The sequence below is a fragment of the Micromys minutus genome, assembly GCF_963924665.1.
Source record: "Micromys minutus genome assembly, chromosome: 18".
NCBI lineage: Eukaryota > Metazoa > Chordata > Mammalia > Rodentia > Muridae > Micromys > Micromys minutus.
In genome coordinates, this window is record NC_137953.1 from 3748177 (window position 1) to 3760913 (window position 12737).

At 53.7% G+C, this 12737-nt stretch overlaps 1 protein-coding gene across 1 annotated transcript in view; it reads right to left on the reverse strand.

Annotated features, from left to right (window-relative positions):
* The window catches only part of DYSF (dysferlin), a gene marked incomplete at its 5' end in the record, with an annotated part of 142399 nt that overhangs the window by 97642 nt on the left and 32020 nt on the right, over window positions 1-12737 (reverse strand). The window contains 8 exons of the mRNA XM_080932124.1: window positions 669-824; window positions 1612-1804; window positions 6484-6590; window positions 8018-8142; window positions 8662-8839; window positions 9904-10017; window positions 10339-10454; window positions 11633-11674. Coding sequence (XP_080788250.1) covers window positions 669-824; window positions 1612-1804; window positions 6484-6590; window positions 8018-8142; window positions 8662-8839; window positions 9904-10017; window positions 10339-10454; window positions 11633-11674 — 1031 coding nt within the window. The remainder of the gene's footprint in view (window positions 1-668; window positions 825-1611; window positions 1805-6483; window positions 6591-8017; window positions 8143-8661; window positions 8840-9903; window positions 10018-10338; window positions 10455-11632; window positions 11675-12737) is intronic.

A 12737-nucleotide genomic window follows, 5' to 3' on the forward strand; every position in this document is an offset into this window, starting at 1 on the left:
CTCGTCCTCATCCTCTTCCTCCTCACCCTCCTCATCCTTGTCTTCATCTTCATCTTCTTCTTCTTCTTCTTCTTCTTCTTCTTCTTCTTCTTCTTCTTCTTCTTCGTCGTCATCTTCTTTGTCTTCTTTTTGTTCCTCCTCCTCCTCCTTCTTCCTCTTCCTCCTCCTCCTTTTCTTTTTTCCTCCTCCTCCTTCTTCTTTCTCTTCTTCTTCTTTTTCTTCCTCCTCCTTTTTCTTCTTCTTCTTTTTCCTCCTCTTCCTCCTTCTTCTTTTTTTCTTCTTCTTCCTCTTCTCCTCCTCCTCCTTCTCCTTCTTTTCTCTTCTAACTACATCTTACACCCAGGCTGTTCTCAAACTCATTGTGCAGCCAAGGATGATCTTGATCTCCTGGTCCTCCTGCCTCTATCCCCCAAGTGCCAGGATTACAGGCAAATGCACTACACTTTTTTTTTCTAGTTTATTCCAGCCCTGAATTCCAGAACCCGCCAGCAAGCTTCCTAGACTCACTGCATGGGATCTGTATTGTTTGGAGGAAACTGAAGAAAAAGAAAGTTATTTTACTCAACTATGCCTTCCAGAACAGGACTGGATGGGAGAGCCAGGAGAAGCTGAAGAAAGGTCTTGTGTTGAGAAAATCCTACAGTGAGCCTAGCAGAGAGGATACTCACTTTCAGGAAGATGGTCTGCAGAGTCCCACAGTTCCTGCCACAGAAGTTGGGCCCCCGCCGAGAGAAGAGGACTTCGTGGGCGGGCACCCGTTGGTAGGCCACACGCTTGTCACCCTGCAGCATCCAGATGATGATATCTGGCAGGCTGTTCTGGGGCTGGAGAGAGGGTGGCAGTCAAGATGGGGATGGTGACACATACGAAGTCATGCCTGATCTCTGACTCAAAGGCCACAAAGCCCTTGTCTCACTCATCCAGTTCTCACCCACACTGCCCACCCAGAGCCCTGCCTTTGGCCCTGAGCTTAGAGAGGAGCCCCCACAAATGTCTCTGAGATGCCCATGCATTTCTGGGAAGATGCTCCTACACAGAACAAGGAAGATGTGGTCTGCTAGATATGTCCAGGGCTCCAGAGCCTGCCAGTCAGCAGTCTGGGGGACAGTACCCACCACTGTGAGAACATGCCCAGGGAAACTCTGGGGTCCATCAGCCCTCTCCAAGAAGCTTTTTTCATTTTCCTTCTACACCCCTCTCAGTTCCAGACACCATCTCCCTATACATGCTTAGGTACCATCCCTTCCCACCTCCCATATTTTCTACAACGCTAGTGGGCCAAAGAGTCAAGTCCCTCAGGAAACAGGCTTCACCATGAGACCTAGAGCCAGACACCCTGGGTTCCAAGACCAGCCCTACTCTAGCATCCTTCAATAGGCTAGGGCCTACCTATTGAGTTACCTACTGTGTGTTAGACTCTTGAGTTGGACACTGTAACACCCAGCAAGTACGCTGTTGTGTCCTGCAAATGGGCATACTGGTGCTCAGAAGCTTAATCGACCTGCCCCAAGGTCACCTAGCAACAGACCCAGGAATGTGCCACAGCGTAAACATTTGGTCTACATTCAGGAGGCAGGAAGGCTGAAGGAAGGCCCCCACAGGATTCACTACCTCCTCAGCCAGGGCACGGAGATGCAGAAGCCAGTCCTCAGCCTGCTCCAGGGCAGTGGAGAGCCCACTGTGATCAAGCTTCAAGGCCAGAGCAGCTTCTTTGATCTGGCTCAGGTGACGGGTACGCAGCCGGAAGAGGTACTGATCGAGGTGGGTGGCAGAAGGTACTTCGTGGACGTCGCACAGGGGCTGGCTACGAGAGACAGGTGGGATGTGCTTGTTCCCCGGGGCTCCATACAACACAGAGGCGGGTGCATATATACATGAACACGTATGTTTACAGAGTCTCTATCCACTGCCAGCCCACTGAGTGCTCACTTCTGAGGCCTGCCTGCTCCAGAAAGCCGTTCTCAGCACACCCTGGCCCTCCTACTTCTGCTCTGAAACATGCCTTCTCACTCCCAGGCTGTTCTTTTTGGGATAACCCTCAATCTTCAATCTAGTGGGTTCTTTTGTATGAGTATTCCCCACCCCACCCCACTGACTGCAAGCTCTCAGAAGACCTAGAGGGTCTCTTTCCTGCCCCCTTGTGTAGTCTAAGACAGAGGCCAGAGGCTAAGTTGTCCCACACTAAAATAAATCCCTTCTGTGTTGGGCACACACTCTCTCCAAGAAGGAAATTTATGGACCCCTGAGTAGCTACTGCAGACACTGTGGGGAGGCCAGCAGTCATGAATACAGAAGCATCCACCCTGGCTGCCCCCCCAGAATCCTGAGCTTTGGAAAGCCTTCTGAGCCCAACTAGGGTACGGCGGTGGCCCTCAAATAACAGTGCTGAAGCCCAAGTGAGGAGTTAAGTTAAACTCCATCTTGGGGGGCTGGGGGTGGCAAAGATCTCTGATCCCGGACTCATTACACAGGGGCTCTCTAAAAGCCTCACGGAAGCTCCGCAGCTTCCCGGGACTGGATGTGCACACCCAAGGGAAATGCTAGAAAAGAATGGGCGAACTCCGGTTCTCTCTCCCCAAGCAGGACCCTCCAGCTGGCCCAGGCCTTGCCCTCAAACAGGACATTCGTCAACGCTGAGCCAGGCCTGCTCTGCGCTGCAGCCCCCGCCCCCTCCCCGCAGCGTCTGGACTCCCGGCTCCCGGCTGATTTATTTTTTCTGCCAATTTCCCCGAGCTATGCAGAACCAATTACCGCCGGAGCGCCGCGGCACCGCTCTGGCAGGCCCTCGGCGCGCTGCGTCTTTCCTGTTATTTTTTTTAATTGAATTTTTAGGGTGGGGGGAGCGGGTGCGCGAGCTCCATCTCGGGGAAACTTAAGCCCCGGGGCCCGTCTCAGGTCACGTACTGCACACCCTGTGGTAATATAATATTTACTGCCCCGAGGGTGCCGCGGACAGCAGCCCCAGGCCGCCGGCAGCAGCGGGCGGAGGCCGTGCACGGTGGGTGAGGGGCCCTGGCGCACAGTGGAACAGCCCAGCCAAGGTCAGAAGCTACGGAGAACCCTCCTGCAGACCACCCAACCAAGACTCCCCAAGACAAGTCCTCACCACTCAAAGATGCCCCGACTCTCTCACCCCCAGAAAGGTCCAATACTGGGGTACAAAAAGGGAGTCTGAGGGGAAAACTGCACCCCTAGCCCTCCCTACAAATGGAAGGTGGGCCATAGCTCATTAACACCAGGGGGCAGATCTGGCTTCTCACCAAGTCACCACCTGTCCCTGGGGACCAAGTTGGTAAATGTATCAGGGCCAGTCCCCTGGAGAATGAGCTAGCCTCACTCCTGAGTCCAAAGAGATGACCATCCTCCAGTTTTGCCCTCTCACGAGGAAAAACTGAGGCAGCCTGCCATTCCCCACAGGAGCAGACTTGGAGTGTGTCCTGGATCTGCACCTGCAGGGCTGACAGGAACTATTCCTGTGCAGATGCTAGGAAGGGTTTTGTCGCTGCTGGAACGGCATGGTGCCAGAAAGCAATGCACAGAGGCAAGGGGTGTATTATGGGATGGGGAGGGTCCAGCAAGCCAGCAGTGACTCAGAGGGAAGAGGGTTATTAAGCACCCTGTGGGGAAAAAGTTCTCTCCGGGTAACGAAGGGAAAGAGGGAGGAAGGGAGGGAGGAAAGGAGGGAGGAAGGGAGGGAGGAAAGGAGGGAGGGGGGGAGGGAGGGAGGGAGGAAAGCAAGAAAGGGGGAGGAAGGAAGGAGGGAGAAAAGAAAAAAGAAGGGAAGGAAGGAAGCAGGAAGGGAAGGAAGTAGGGGGAGGAAGTAGGGAGGGAAAGAAGGAGGGGAGGAAGGAAGAGAGAAAGGGGGAGGGAGAGAAGGACAGAAGGAGGGAGAGAGGAAAAAGGAAGGAGGAGGGAGGGAAGGAAGAAAGTAAGAAAGGAGAGAGGAGGGAGGGAGAAAAAAAGTAGGGAGGGAGAAAAGAAAGGACAGAAGGAGGGAGGGAAGAAGGGAGGGAGGGAAGGAAGAAGGAGACTGGGTTGGGAAGGGGAGAGGAAATGAAGGCTGTGAGAGCTGCTAGGGTCTGTGCTGTGATCCCTGAAGGCAGGAAACCATAGATCCAGAGGAGATGGGAGACGTGATGGAGTCAGTATGGGGTGTGTGTGGTCTTAGCCTAGCCCAGGCCAGAAGTTCAGAGAAGAGGGTACACTGGTGGGGGTGGGAGGAACTCAGGATGAGCAAGCATTCTAGCTGGAGACAATAAGGCTGATTGCAGGTAGTCAGCCCTGGTCCGCCATGACACCTGCTTCTGCTGACGCCTCAGGCAGCATGGCGGAAGCCTCAGGTAGTGCTTGGAGGGATGGATCTGAAGTCCCTTCCCTGAAGATCCTGTCAAATATCCTGAGAGAATAAGAACCCATTCCCACTCCAGGCTCCTGTCCTGGAACTGATGCCCCACAGAGACCTGGGCACCCTTTTGCCCCCAGGACAGTGATAGAAAAGCCTGGCTTGACAGAGTGTCTTAGAGTCCCATGGGCTCCAATGTCCCAGCACCTCAGATTTGCCAGGGATCGGGTCCCACCAGCCCACAGACTTGCCTCTTCCACTCCACAATTGCCAGAAACAGTACTGCAGGAATCCATTTTCTGCCAGCCACTGTCCAGAAAGGGCATCACTGGGCACAGGGCATAGCAGCCCTTCTATAAACACTCCCAAGGCACAGGACGCTAAGAAGATGTCTCACCCTGCAGTCCCTGCAAGCTGACTGTGTGCGCCTCTAGCACCACATTCCCCCCACATAAAGACAAGGGCTTTTCCTGATACCTCATCACATGGGTCCCAGTCTATGTCCCTCCTGCTTAGTCTCAGGGAATGGCCCCAAAGCCCACCCAGCTGCTGTGGCCACAGCTAGGGTATCATCCTAGGCCTTTCCAGGGCCCAAGCTCCTGTCTGACAGCAGCAGAGGAATATGCTTCCACGTACTTGACATGTGGTTCTGGGTTTATCAATCCATCTCTCTGTGCCTCAGTTTCCTTACTCGGCCCTCAGAGAATGGTATAATCAGAGTTTTATGCTTGGTGACTAGAATGCACACAGACTTCCCACACAGTGTCTGTGTTCCCTCCACATCCACCCTCCCCAGCACCTCTGCCTCAGCTGCCTGTATCTTAGGTAACTCCGCGGCCCTATGTTTCCTCTCTCATCCTGAAGCCACAGCAAGCGTCCGACCCAGGAATCTCCTTCCTCCCCAATGTACCCAAGCCAGAGCTCTCCTTGGCAGAACCCCCAAAGCCAGCCTTGCTAGGAAACAGCTGTCCTCAGTAGCCCCGAAGATAGCAGGCATCTTAGGGCTACACATCTTGGTCTAGGAAGTATCTTCTCCACTCCCGACCTTACCATTCCCACCAGGAATCTCTTGGGGAAGATTGCCTGAGTTCCGCTGTCTGTATCTGCTCTGAGTTCCCACAGACTGTGCCTCTCGCTCCACATCACACCTACTGGGTTCAAGTCGTACCCTTATTGACAGAGCTGGGGCTCAGCCTGGTTTCAGAAAGGTATGGAGAATGAAGGAGGAATGGCCTGCTCAGGTTGGGGCAGGGGCAGGGCCATTCATTTGGGGTCGCTTCCTAACCAGGGTGATGCCAGCACCTAGCCTCCATTTCCACATCTCTCATGGAGAGGACATCTCTCCGATGCCCTTCCACAGCGCTCTCTGGCTAGCCCAAAAAAGGAGAAGATAGGGTGGGGGAGATGACTACCTTCATACTGAACCCCAGGAGAACGGCTATGACCATAGCTGAGAAACCAGGGCCCTCCCAGGCAGCGCTACTGAAAGCCAGCAGACTGCGGTGAGCAAGCGGCAGGTTTCCTGGTTCCTTGCATTTGTCATTGTGGTAATTACAAGCCTCCTCACAATGCCGATCCTTTGCCGGTCAGGTATTATTAAGGAGTCATTCTTCGTGCCAAGTTCAACTTCCAAGCTCCCATCACAACACTACCCGTAGCCCTCCCTCCTGGGTGTGGAGTTGAGGTGAGGGCCCCTCCGCTGACCTGTCTTCCCTTCCTCCTCATTCCCAGGCCCCCCTTTCCTGACTCTGACAATCATCTGTGTGAAGTGAAAACCTAAACAGAAACCATGGACCCCTGACAACATGACCTTGGGGGAAGGAGGGGTACCCCCACCCCAGCTTCTCCTGGAGATTCCATCAGGGAGCTCTGAGGTCGGGGATCAGACACACAATGCTTCCCATTCAGGTGGGCCGGCCCACAGCTGCTGCTGCTTGCTACAGGGAGATTTATGACCTGTTCTAAACGTCACCTTTTCAACTCCCGGTGCAGGCTCTGCCACCTCTGGGCTCAGCGCTGGCCAGACTGCTGGCCAAGCGTGGCTGGGAGACGTGCTTCTGTTCACCACCACACACGAACACTCCTGAGGAGACAGCCTTGGCTGAGCCAAAAGAGGCATCGGGAGGTGCCAAGTCCCCTACCTGCAGTCTGCAAGGAGCTCATCTGTCAGCTGAGCCACCAGGGCGTCCACATCCTCGGAGGAACACTGTGCCTTCAGAGCCAGGTGGACTTGCTCCAGGTTAGCTTCCTGAGGAACAAGCAACCCTAGGTCAGGAGGGTCACCGCAGAGTGGCCCTGTCACTAAGCCAGGAAGGAATAGATAGTAGAAACAGAAAAAGGCAGAGCCACACTCAATCTGCCAGCAATGTCCCGGCTCTAGGATGCTCCAACTGTCAAGCCAGATACCCGGTCTCACACATGGACACAAGGTGGTCCTTTGCTAATAGGAGATTTGTCACAGCCTGAATGCATCCTGTCCTACCTGTCACCTCAGTGCCAGGCCTGATTCCCCACGGGGGAGCGGATCTCTCTGAGACAACACTGGTCAGTCTTAACTGGAACCACCCACACGGTAAGATCCAGATCTAGCCTGTCTCCCCCAGCAGCCATGAAGCCACCAGTGGGTGTAAAGAGCAGACTCCCAGAGGTGGCTCTCTTGTAGGTTCATCCAATCTCCTTCTCTGGGCACTTGTCCTAGGGCAAGGTCCTGGGCTGGAAGGCCAACTTCAAAATACTCATCAGCCCAAAGCTGCCTCGGTCTCCTAAGTAACCCTCCCACAAGTCAGGAAATGTGATGTGTGTTCCATCCTGGAGAACAAACACTAGGAAGAAAACTCAGGCCTAGCTATCTGGGAATTGTGGACTTCTTGTAGAATAACAAGGAGCCCAGAGGACAGAGATTTTTCAGTCTCAACTCCAAGTTCTCCCACAGGTGTTAGCTGCCCTCCACCACTAGCTGCCAGTTTCAAGGACACCACCCCGTCCTTGCCTCTCTGCCTCCCTTCCTACTGTGCTCATCGGGTGAGGCTCCCTGAAAGGAAGCCTGGAGCCAGCCAGCAACTTCCCAACATCCTTCTCCCTTCCCTTGGCCTTTACATCTGTGCCCTCTCAAGATTTGCCTGCATGCCCTGTCTAAACATGAGGCAGCCTAAAGGGAGTTCCCAGAAGCCTCTCCTCACTCCCAAAGCAAGAATATCCTTCACATTTAAACACTCTGCCCCTCTCTTCAGGTTCCCAGCTTTGAACCGCAGATCATTTCTCTCAAAGCACCTCATCTCCCCAAGACAAATGTACCAAGCCCGAGTTTCATGAGCACCCAGAATGCCATTTTCCTCCCAGGACCATCTTGCCCATGCTAGATGTAGGTCCTCTCCCACATCCTCCATGGTCCCCATGGTAACCACTTGATGCTCCTCTTCCATACTCCACATCTCTCCCTCAGTAGCCATGAAGGCCACCTGAATCTCAGTTTGGAGCCCTAGCTCCTGGCTTCTGGTTTCTGGTTTCTAGCTGGAAGTTTCTGGAACACCAGGCATATCCTGACACTTAAGTTTTATCTCTCAACCCTCTTGTCTTACAGTCATCTTCCACATCTACCTGGGGCATCCCCAGAACTCTTGGTACCCCATCTCTGCAGAACCTTCCAGCACTATGTCTGGACAGAATCCCACTCACCAGCCTGTCGGCGATCCTGAGGAGCTGGTTTTGAGTCTCGATTCGATGGCTGATGTCTTCCCAGTATGAAGACAGCACCACCACAGGCTTCACGTTGCCCCAAGGCAAGTAATAGTAGTGGCACCCTGCAGACAGGGGAGAGGTACCTGAGCACCAGGCAGAGACCAGGGGCAGTGAGTTCTATTCTGCAGAGCCCAGGCCACAGAGCTTTCAGAGCCGGGCCAGCTTGAGAGCGAACTCAAGATAGGAGACAGAACCTGCTCTGCTTTCTCCTCAACTGCTTGTGGTGTGGCCAGTAGTTCCCAGCATCCAAACACGGTGCCTGAGCACACTTAGGGGTGGGGGGCACAGGCTGCTCTGGAACTCACATCAAAACAAGAAAGCTGATAGAATGTCCCTGGAAGACCCAAGCCCCCAGGCCTCAAGTCATGATGGCAATAGCTCAGGACCAGGGCCACCACAGAACATGGAAGATCAGGCCTGCAGTAATCCAAACTATGGGTGCAGTGCCCCCCCAAGAGGAGTATAAGGGACAATACAAGAATTACAGGAGAGGAACACCCCCAGAAGGCCCGCTGTGATTTCCACAGGAGGCAAGGGTTGGCATTTCGCCTATGACCCAGGTCCCTTCCAGCCTCACCCACCATCAAAGACGGCCCGGCTGTACTGGGTGGTGGAGGCCAGTGGCTGGCAGGTGGTGTCAAACTTGTTTCCATAGTTGCCAATGCTGACCTCGAACTGGACGGCATCGTCTACATCCTGGAGCATTGTGGCTGAGTAGAAGGCGGCAAAGAGGGAATATTTGCGCCTCCGCAGGTACTTCTGCGGGCAGAGTGAGCGGGCCAGAGATCACAGGGGAGAAACACAGGACCCCCAGCAGCAGCGTGCATCTCATAGACGGCGACCGTAGCCATGAGCAGGAGTAGCCTCCAGACTTGGTTACTGAACGAACAAACTCTTCCCAGACCTGCACACATTTGCTCACACATCTGCTCCTCCAAGGTCTGGCTGCTCCCTAATCCAACCCAGCATCAATGGCACCAGCACATCCACAGAACAGGATCTCCCGCAGCGCCCCGGGGACATCCTACACCTCACCTGCCCCCTAAAGGGGCTGAAAACGCTCAGCGATCATGCCCTGTCCTGACACTTGCACACGCACACACACCAGGCAGCCCTGCAGTCTGCATAGGCAGCCTCAGCCATACGCATAATGGGTAGCTCGAGTTGGCCCCTCCAAGCCCAAGGCACAGGGCTGAGACAATGTAAAACACCCGTGTGTCTCGACACGAAACAACACAACTTTCTTAGAGTCACCTCTTCGGAAAGCTGGGGGGAAGGAACTGAACAGGTGAGGTTTGGATCATGACAGGTAACACTAACTGAGAGCCTACTATGTGCACACATCAAGTCTCATCTTACCACCAGCTCCTACAGTAACTACAGACAGGGGAAACTGAGGCATCTGGCAGATGGGAGGGCAAGCATGGACAGCCGAGGCAGCTAACTACAGTGTCCAAATGCTCCTGGAGACCGTGCATGACTCCGATATTTCTGGGACCTTAGGGTCTTTATCTGCAAATAGGGTTAACAACATGCCACCTTGCAGCATGCTGCATCTGAAGACGTCAGCGGTAAATGTGTCGCCAACCTCATCGTTAGCTGTATCGAGTCCTGAGCTTCTGTGCTACCTTCATCTATCACCCCTTAAACCTCAAAGCATCCCCAGGGTGGGACATTACACTATATACACATTATATATACCCCTTATACCTGAGACGAAAGGCCTGGAAAGCGCCACTATAGTAAACGCAGGTCGGAACTGAAGAAGGCCCTCCACCACTGTACTTAGCTACCTTCTTCCTATTCCCAGAGTGCGTCCTCACCTCTACTCTCAGGATATCATCAGCAGGAAGGTCCTCCACCTTCTGTTCGCTGTGCTCCACCAGTTTGGTCTCCAGGGACAACAGAACCCTGCCTCGATAAGCCACGCCTTCTCCCTGCAAGAGAAAGTCACAGTCACAAGCAAAGGGATGAGGGGGGCACGAAAACACGGCACCCAACAACATAACGTAATCCACCCCTACTGCATGGAGATGTGCCAATCTTCAGGCCCTGTCCAAGGGCATGGAAGCTGAGGGAGATGGGTCCGGGAGCCTTGGAATGCAGACACTGAGCAGGAGAAAGAAGCCAAAGGGCCAAACAGAAGGAAGTGCCCTAAGGAGTTTGCTCAGGCCTCAGGAAGTTCATGGAGTATCATCTGGGCCCATGCACTGCCAGGCAAGGCTGGAGACCCTTAGAGGTTATGTGTGGCTGCTCACCTTTCCCGTGTTGAGCTCTGCATAGGGATCTGGGAAGCCCGTGAACTCTCGGGGACTGCCGTAAAGGTTCACATAGCAGGGCCCAAAAGTGGGGAGGAAGCCCAGGTTGTCATCCACTGGAAGAGACAAGAAGGTATCAGAGAGGTGGCCCTGTGGGTCCTTTTAGGGTTCAGCCTATCCACCTTCAGATGGGATCCCATCTCAGCCCTTAGTTTCCCCATATGCACCGTATGTGGCCATGTATAATCTATAATTAGTAATACACCAGCAGTGACTATAATCAACTCCCCCCCCCAGCCCCTTGAGTCCTCGGTATGCTGAAATGAGACTATTTATACTATCTTATTAATCCTATTTGACAGATGAGGAAACTGAGTCTCAGGATGTGATGGAGCACAGAGAGCAAGGACGCAGCACACGCAGCTGGCCACACACAAGCTGGGGCTCAGGCCCCAGGGGAGGGGAAGCAGAGGTGGTTTCCGAGCCAGGTGAGCAGAGAAGCCATGTCCCAGGGACTCTCCCTCCTCACACACACAGAAGTTGGAAAATGGATAGAGGATCATCATTCCCTCTTCTGCTATGTGTTCTCTTGATAATGCTATAGCTGCTCTTCGTGGGACAGGACCTCACCGGCGAGACTCTAAAACCCTGCAAAGGCTGGACATTCAGAATGCTCAAGGCAGAAGCATCACCAGGACCATGTGGGTGTCTCTGTCCACATGAGGCTGAGTCAGGGCAAGCACAGGGAAAACAGCCTCCACACAGACCTGAGACTTGCTCAGCGGGACATGAGGCTGCCCACCCTAAGCCATGCTGCTGAGACAGTGCAGGAGCCAGCCAGAGCTACCCTGCCTGTCACCTTTCCACATACTCCCTCTTCCAGACCCCAGCTTGGCTTTGGAAAGGGGAGGAGCCATGGGCTGATAAGCCTCAAGTAGGGGACCCCCACTAACTGTCAGCCATCACCACTGTGATTTATCTCAGGAGCTATGCTTCAAGCGTTTCTCACTCTCCTGGCCATCCCCAGATCCCCAAGATGCCTCACAATTCCCCCGCCCACTCTGTCCCCGTGTTGGGAGGCAACAAGCTTAGGAAGGGGCTGGGAGGTCTAGAGGAACCTGGCCTGAAGGCATCAAAAGTCATTCATGTGAGTTACCCAGTGGCTGGGACTGGCCAGTGGTCAACTCAGAGACCTGGCTGTGACTCGGTCCCCTTCATGCAAGCCAGAAAACTCCCCACCAGCAGAAACCCAATGTCCCATCCCCTCGTGGATCCCTGGGTGACAGCAACGTACGGTCAGTGGCTTGTGGACTCTTGAATACACCTGCAGGCTCCTCTGAAGCATAAAGAAATGGAAGAGGGGTTAGGATGGGTATGGCTGGGTGGAGAATGGTTACATGAACAGGAGTCTGGATGGAGAGCTGGCAGACAGGCTCTGTGTACGTACAACAAAGGAAGGCACACACCCTGCCCCCCCAACTCCAACCAGACAGCCCTCCGCACCTCTGTGACCTGAACCTCCGTTCAATACACTAAGGAGACAACACACAGGAGAAAATATGCTTTTTCTTCATTATATACAAGTAGATTGGGAGAAATGGTGCAGAGAAAGAAACACAAAAAAAAAAAAGGGAAACAGGAAAGAGCCATTGTGGACAAGAGACACCCTAGGCTCCAAAACCCAAACATCAGATTGACACTTGGGCCCAGCGAGCTGAGCCAAGGCCATTTAAGGCACAACATCTCCACCTAGTGGATGTTTATAGTATTGCCACAGACAGCAAGACTTTTTTTCAGAGCCACCTGGGTCGGGCCTCCTACCACTTCCTATGAAGATGACAAATGCTAGCACATGCACAGGAGCATACACATGCACAGCCTTTAAAATAAATGTAATAAAAATAGTCTAGCCATTTCGTTTCCCCCACAGATCCATGATGTTGCTAGCAACTGCCAGAGGATATCCAGTGAGCAGTCTACAGGTCACGGGCAGCCCACAATGGCAGGTCATGCTCCAGTGTCACTCAGAATAAATAGGTGTGTTCTCTCACAGCCCTCGGGACGTAGCTTGGGCAGCCTGGGTTTAATGTGGCCCAAGACAATTCTTCATCCACTGGGGCCCAGAGAACCCAGGCTCTGGAAGGCTCACAGAAAGGAGTGTGGGGCACAAATAAGCCACTATGGTGGTCTAGAGGTAAAGACAGGGATGGAGAACTGAGGCCAAACACCTAAAGAGGGCAAGGCCCTGTGCTGGCCTTCAGATCTCTGCAGCCAAGTCTCGGGCCCCAATGCTAGCTGGCAAGAATCAGTGTGGCTGAGAGTGTATCTCGTGAGACTGTACCTAGTTCGTCTACGGGAACTGAGCTGTGCCCTGGCATTGGAGGGTTCTCAGCCTGTAA